General features: G+C 45.6%; 1 protein-coding gene across 1 annotated transcript; it reads right to left on the bottom strand.

Annotated features, from left to right (window-relative positions):
* Nucleotides 1-6: 6 nt before the first annotated feature.
* LOC115283544 lies at nucleotides 7-3,504 on the bottom strand. The gene is made up of 2 exons (XM_029929724.1): nucleotides 3,152-3,504; nucleotides 7-675 (listed from the first exon to the last, which is right to left on the bottom strand). The coding sequence occupies exons 1-2, from the start codon at nucleotides 3,502-3,504 to the stop codon at nucleotides 45-47; spliced, it is 984 nt and encodes a 327-aa protein (XP_029785584.1). The 3' UTR covers nucleotides 7-44.
* Between the last annotated feature and the right edge of the window lie 3,938 nt (nucleotides 3,505-7,442).

Raw genomic sequence — 7,442 nt, forward strand, 5'->3', positions numbered from 1 at the left:
GCGGGGAGCAGGCCCGGCACCCAGGTCGCGTCGGGCAGCTAGGTCTAGTCCGGGTCCACCTGGGAGTTGGCCAGGGACCGGAAAAGGTCGTTGAGTTGCGGGTGGTTGTGGACCGCCCTGGCCAGGAGATCTGGGGTGACGCGCCTCCTGCCGCTCTTCTGGGCCTCGATGCCCGCCTGCTCCAGGACCTTGGCCGTCAGGAACTGGATGACGGCCGCCAGGAAGATCGGTGTGGTCGCGCCCAGGCGCTTCGAGTAGCCGTCTTCCCGCAGGACGTGCTCCACGTGGCTCACGGAGAACGACAGCTCCGCGCGGGCAGTGCGGGAGCGGACCCGGCTCTGGACCCCAGACGGCCCTGGAAGGCTCCCCTTCTCCGGCATGCTGGGCCTCAGCTCTGCTTTCGCGGACGGGCCTCGGGCTGGCGTGCGCTGCGGGATGCCGTGCGGGAAGCAGTGGGATGAGGCTGGGTGCAATGCGATGAGGCGGGATGCGGTGCCATGAAGCGGGATGTGGTGTGATGGGGCCGGATGTGGTGCGATGGGGCGGGATGCGGTGCGATGGCGCTGGATGCGAAGAGATGCAGGAACCAGTCTGATGGAGCAGGAAGCAGTGTGATATGGCTGGAAGCTGTGCGATGTGGTGGGAAGCTGTGCAGAAAGCCGGTTCACCCAATGTCTGCATCAGGATTTATAGGCAGGTACTCTGTATCCTAGCAACCACGGAACCTTCCTTCATTGGTCGGAGTTCACTTTGTGCCACACGTAGATGTGGTGACGTTACTGCGTTCCCATGGTGCCCGCTGCAGAGAAAAGGCGCTTTGCGGCAGCCTAATTCCCCTGCTTCCTGGAACCCCTGTTTGCGGAAACCCTCACCCTCCGCTGGACGGGCGCATTGTACACACAGAACAACACACGTGTAGCAGCCAGCAGCCCAGACCATACACTACTAGTGTACGCTGATTTTAACCTTAGAAATATGTCTTGATGTTGGTCTCCTTTTGTTGATTTTGATGGGAATTCTCTGTGTCTCCTGGATCTAGATGTCTGTTTCTTTCCCCATTATTAGGGAAGTTTTCAGCTATTATTTCTTCAAATAAATATTATGCTCCCTTTCCTCTCGGTTCTTCTTCTGGGACCCCTCTAATATGAATTTTATTATGTTTGATTGAGTCACTGAGTTTCCTAAGTCTACTCTCAAATTCCATAATTCTTCTTTCTCTTTTTTGTTCAGCTTCATTGTGTTCCACTATTTTATCTTCTATATTACTTATTCAATCCTCTGCTTCTTCTATCTTGTGTTCATTGCATCAAGTTTTGAATCTCATTTATTGCATTTTTCAGTTGTTTTTTTTAACTCTTTTATCTTTGTGGTAAGTTCTCCCTGAAGTGTTCCATTCTTTTCTCAATCCCAGCAAATATTTTAATGAGTGTTACTTTAATTTCTCCATCAGGCATGCTACTTATCTCTGTTTTACTTAAATTTCTGGCTGTGACCTTATCTCATTTCATTTGGGTTGAATTTCTCCATTTCAGGATTTTTTCTAAGTCTCTGTCTTCTTCTCTGTTAGATAATCCTGTTAGGTTTCCTTCTCCTGAGAGTAATGGCTTTAAGAAGAAGAGATCATATAGTGTCTAGGGCCTGGTGCTTCAGGGAGTGTCTGTGGTGTGTGCTGCATGCACTCTTTTGCTATGTTTTGGCTCTTCTATCCTTCAGGCCAGTCATCTGCAAAGTTTCTCCTTGCCTGCAGTGGGCAGCATTTGGACCTTGGCCAGAATGTGGTGAGTTTTAAGTTGGTGTGCTTTGGTCTGCTTATTAAATGAGACCTGGCACCACTTGCACTAGAATTGGAGCCTTGCAGAACTCTCTGGTCAGGATATGTGGTGTGCGCAGTGGTTTCTGCTGGTCTTCTGGGGGAAGGTGCCCACCATACTGGGACTGTAATGAACTTGACCAAAATGGCAGTATCAGCAGAGTGCAGGGGTATGGGACCTGGTGAAAGCAGATTTAGGCAGCTAGTGTTTGAACTGTGCTGTTTATGGAAGGTGATTCTGGATTTATGCTGAGGTGTGGGAGAGAGCAATGGTGTTAGCCAGCTCCTTTGTCCCTTGATAGGGGTCTCGGTGCCTGCTGCTCTCAGGGATGCATGCCAAGAAGAGTGAATAATTTCCCCCCTGTGTGAACCAGGTGCTTTTCAGATTACTGTCTCCACACTGTCTGCCTCCTCTTTAGGAGCATCACGGTGCCTTCTGGGCCCTCTCCCAGCCTAGCCTGCTGACTTTTAAATCTCCAGCTTTTAGGGGCATGGTGTGGGCAGGGGCTCACACTGGTCTTTTAGGGGAGGGTCTCACCATGCTGTACCTGAGGCGGGTTTGACTGAGAAGGGCAGTCTTGTGTAGAGTGCAAGGGTGTGGGACTTGGAGTAAGGCAGGATAGGCAACCAATGCCAGGGCTGAGCTGCCCTCCACAGGTGGCTCCACATTTATGCTGAGGGTTGGGGGAGGGGAATGTCACCAGCTGGCTTCTTTGTCCCCAGAGAGGCATCTCAGTGAATGCTACCTCTCGGTGATGCTCTTCAAGAAGAGCGAATAATCTCCTCCCTGTGTGCCCCTGGAGTTGCTCAGATCACGATTTCCATGCCATCTACCCCTGGGTTGTTTGCCTGCCTTCTCTATGGAGAAGAGGGCAGCGCCCTCAAGGCTATATCCCAGCCAAGCCTACAGACCTTTAAAGCTCCAAGCTTTCAACCCTGCTGGTTGCCAATAACTCAAGAAAGTCAGTCTCTCTCCTTTTTCCAGCCAATAGCTTTGGGAAAGTGTTCTCGTGTGTTCCCTTCTCTCTTGCCTTTCTCTGCAACCACAGCTCCCTTTCCTCTGTGGCTTCTGTGATCTGTTTCTGCCCCAAACCACATCTCCGCACTTTCTACCTTCTTCAATGTGGCTTCTTCTCTCCCCTTAGTTGTGGAGTTTGTTCTGTCGGTCTTCAGGTTAATTTCTAGGGCATCTAGAATGATTTGAGAGTTATCTAGTTGTGTTTGAGGGACAAGACAAGCTTAGGGTTCTCTCACTACACTGCCATCTTAGTTCTCCCTGCTCTTCCTTCCATTACTAAGAATAAATATCCTCAGCTGGGTGTGTCTCCTCTTCCTTTCTACCTCACAGTATGAAGTATGAGCTTCACTGTCAAGTAATCCAGCTGGGTCCTTTTTGAGGACACTTTACTGTCCATATCCTTAGATAATTTTGTCTCGAGTTGGTCATATGGCCCACAGAAGAATATTCCAGCTGCCAGAGTTTTACAGTCAGAGCTGGAGAAGGCTGGGGATTTATAGCTTTCAGGATGCCTGTCTCTAATTAACCCCTCTGTTTTCAATAGGAGGCTCAAGCCCTTGGCTGGGTTTAGGAACTCCCAGTCCAGAGTACCTCTGGTTTTCAGGAAATAATATACCAGACTTCTGTCAGGGCAGGAAAGGGCCAGACCCTCAGTACAGTCAGTTTTCAACTGCATGAGGGGATTTGGAAATGGATCTACTTCTTAAGCAGTGTTTAAACAAACCTTGTTATTTTGGTGCTCATACCACAAAATTCCAGAGTTACCTGTTGCTGTCTTTGAAGATTCTTATGGGTGGAGTGGAAGATGGGGTAATAAATGGGGTTGATTTTTGGCTTTTTCCCCACTATGGGTTTAAGATTCCTAGTTTGTGGCCTTTCTGGGTCTGCTAAGTCAATTACTATTCATCCATCTGCTTTTCAGCATTCAAACTTTAGTTGTTGCCTCCTTTCCTGCTCCCCCAATCCTTTTAAATATCATTTTACAGTTGTTTCAGTGGGGTTTTGGGAAATAGTGAAGTTACACGTGGAAGTATGTGTTTTATCTTAACTATAAATCACTGCAGGCATGAGTATCTGCCTGCCTGTCTCACTTATCCTTTCTTATCAAGCCACTTTCCCTAAAACACTCCAGACTCAGTGTGTCTCATCAAATTCTCTGATCCGTCCTCTGACATTTCTCTCTGACCTATTCGGCCCTTTCAGGTCTCAGCTCCTGAACCACCTACTCCAAACCAACTTCTTATCTATAAAGCTTCAGGCTGTGTTTGAATGCCCTGCCAATGTGTGTGCATTTCATGAGCTGTCTAGTCTCTCTGACCCAGTATTTCCATATACTTTTCAAATTATGACTCTCATTGCTTCACTCCTTCCAAGTAGAATGCTGATTTCTGTCAAACACATAGCTCAGCCTTCATCCCTCCTATTTGCTCAAATGATATTGGTGATGATGATAAACAAGTACTAAGTACTATTTATTGTGTCCTGCTCACTATGGTACTCACTTTATACACATGACCTCATTTTATTATTCATCATAGCTTTATTAGGTAGATGGCATTTATTAGCCCCACTTTGCAGATGAAGAAACAGAGGCTCAAGGAAGGAAAGTGGCTTCCCCAAATTTACCAGGTTAGTCAGAGGCAAAGATAGAATTCAAACCCAGTTTGGTTCAACTCCATGCTCTTCCTATGGTACTACACTGACTCAGTCAAGGCATCAGAGAAGGATCTAGAAAGCAGAAGCTGACAAGATACTGAATACCTGAATTGGAGGGAGTGGCCATCATCAATGAGACAAAGGATCAACCATGGAGAAAGGTGGGGCTAGCAGAGAAAAACCTCCACTGACTTCACAGGTTCACCATAGCATTGACCTTCACTTGTGCATAGGATAAATCACCATGCTTATCTACCCATAAAAAAGTAGACTAGAACACCACTATGAAACTAACATGGCTTAACTAACTTAAGCCACCAACATGGCTTAAGATGATTCTCACGGTTGTAAAAGATGCCTTCCAGAAAGAAAGCTTGGATTTCACTATTCAAGCTAACACTTTCTACTCTAAATGGTCCAGAAGTGCTTTGAGCAAGATGAAGGACAAAAATCAGACTCACTGTTTAAAGCCACAGAGTAGGATAGAGCTACCCACAAACCCGCCAACTCCTGAATGTAAATCTGACAACAACAACAAAAAAGAACAAATTACAGAACTACTACCACTGTGGTGAGCTGAGGGATTAAGGAGGTGAGGGCAGAGACATGGCCCAACTTCACAACTAAGCCACCAGCTGGCCCTGTGAGTAGATCTTCATTTGCCCTAGAGCTCCCTGAGGCAGTGATATGAATATTTCTAGTAAAGTGCTTTTTTTCCATAATATTTTATTGTCAAATTGTTTCCATACAACACCCAGTGCTCTTCCCTTAAGTGCCCTCCAGCATCACCACCACCTCTTTCCCCCCCTCCCTCTTCCCCTTCAACCCTCAGTTCATTCTCAGCATTCAATAGTTTCTCAAGTTTTGCATCCCTCTCTCTTCCCAAATCTCTCTCCCTCCTCCGTTCCCCCTGGTTCTCCATTAGGTCTCTCTTGTTTTCCTGCTAGACCTATGAGTGCAAACACATGGTTTCTGTCCTTCTCTGCCTGGCTTACTTCACTCAGCATGACACCCTCAAGGTCCATCCACTTTCCTACAAGTGGCCATATGTCATTCCCTCTCATTGCCATGTAGTACTCCATCGTGAATATATACCACATCCTCTTGATCCATTCGTCAGGTGATGGACATTTAGGCTTCTTCCACGTTTTGGCTATTGTTGGCATTGCTGCTATGAACAGACACTTCTCCAAAGAGGACATCCAGATGGCCTACAGACACATAAGACGATGCTCAACATCACTCATCATCAGGGAAACACAAATCAAAACCACACTGAGATACCACCTCATGCCAGTCAGAGTGGCTAAAATGAACAAAGCAAGAGACTGTAGATGTTGGAGAGGGTGTGGAGAGACGGGCACCCTCCTACACTGTTGGTGGGAATGTAAACTGGTGCAGCTGCTCTGGAAAACAGTGTGGAGGTTCCTCAAAAAACTATCCATAGAACTCCCTTATGACCCAGCAATAGCATTGCTGGAGATTTACCCAAGAGAGACAGAAATGCTGATGCATAGGAGCACATGTACCTCTAGTAAAGTGGTTTTGATCCTAACAACTGACATATTTTGCAAGAGTGTGGAAAGAAGGAAAAATACTGAATGGATTGATTTCCTTCTATCATCAAACTTCTACCTTTGGAAGAAGTAAAATTAGGGAATGTGAAAAATCCTTTTTTAAAAAATGTTTTATTTATTTTTGAGAGAGAGAGAGAGAGAGAGAGAGAGAGAGAGAGAGACAGCATGAGCAGGAGAGGGTCAGAGAGAGAGGGAGATACAGAATCTGAAGACAGGCTTCAGGCTCTGAGCTAGCTGTGAGCACAGAGCCTGATGCGGGGCTTGAGCCCATGAACCACGAGATTATGACCTGAGCCGAAGTCGAACGCTTAACTGACTGAACCACCCAGGTGCCCTAAGACACTTCTTTTTAAAAAGTAGGGATGTGTGGGTATTTACAAACTATTTGCAAAACATCCAGATATTGTCATGGTTCTAAGATTTTATTGGAAGGAACTTAATAGTGAAGATGATGATTATTATCTACGAATGATTAGCTAGACTGTAAATATGGACAAGGGGGAGGGAATTAATATTTATTGTGGAATATGGCATATTAATTAAAAGCACTGTTTCTGTGGCCAGATTTTCGAGGCTCTAACAACCTCTGACACTTATTTAGCCATGTGACCTTGGGTAAACCACTTAATGTCATTGCCTCTATTTCTTCATTTATAAAATAGGTTGATATTGGGATTAAAAGCAGTTATAATAGTGTCTGGCACATTGAAAGCACTATGAAAGAGTTAGCTATTATTACTGGCCATCATTACATGCTGTAAATATCTTATTTAATAATCAAAAATTTGTTAGAAAAACCTGTGAGGTATTTTCCTTACTCTACTTGTATGAGAAAACTTAAGCTATGCGAGGTCAAACAAAATTACAGAATGACATACCCTTTAGATGTTGCCTAGCCCAAGGCCTCCATTTTAAAGTGAAAATAGGGTGCCAAGGTGGCTCAGTCAGTTGAGCATTCAGCTCTCGGTTTTGGCTCAGGTCATGATTTCATAGTTTGTCGGTTCGAGTCCTGTGTTGGGCTCTGCACTGGGTTGGAGCCTGGTTTGGATTCTCTCTTTCTTCCTCTCCCCTGTCCTGTCAAAATAAATAAGTAAACTAAGAAAATAAAGTGAAGAAGAGAAAACTGAAAAGCAAACTATAGCTCAAAATAGAGCCTATAACTCAACAACAAGTCTCTTCCCTTCAGTGATTCTCAAACTTTGACAGGCACCAGAGTGCCCCCCGGAGGGGTTTTCAAAACACAAACTGCTGACTTCCAACCCCCACAGTTTTTTATTTAGTAAGTCCGGGGTGGGGCCTGAGAATTTTCATTTCTTTTTTTTTTTTTCCATAATATTTTATTGTCAAATTGTTTTCCATACAACACCCAGTGCTCTTCCCC

Source organism: Suricata suricatta, chromosome X (assembly GCF_006229205.1).
Source record: "Suricata suricatta isolate VVHF042 chromosome X, meerkat_22Aug2017_6uvM2_HiC, whole genome shotgun sequence".
NCBI classification, from domain to species: Eukaryota; Metazoa; Chordata; class Mammalia; order Carnivora; family Herpestidae; genus Suricata; species Suricata suricatta.

Excerpts from the sequence above, each read along its gene's own strand:
- LOC115283544 (XM_029929724.1), bottom strand. The coding sequence starts at position 3,504 with ATGCAGTTGAAAACTGACTGTACTGAGGGTCTGGCCCTTTCCTGCCCT. Across the intron at positions 676-3,151 it reads CTCATACTTCATACTGTGAG|ACATTGGGTGAACCGGCTTT; the intron begins GTAGAAAGGAAG and ends ATCCTGATGCAG.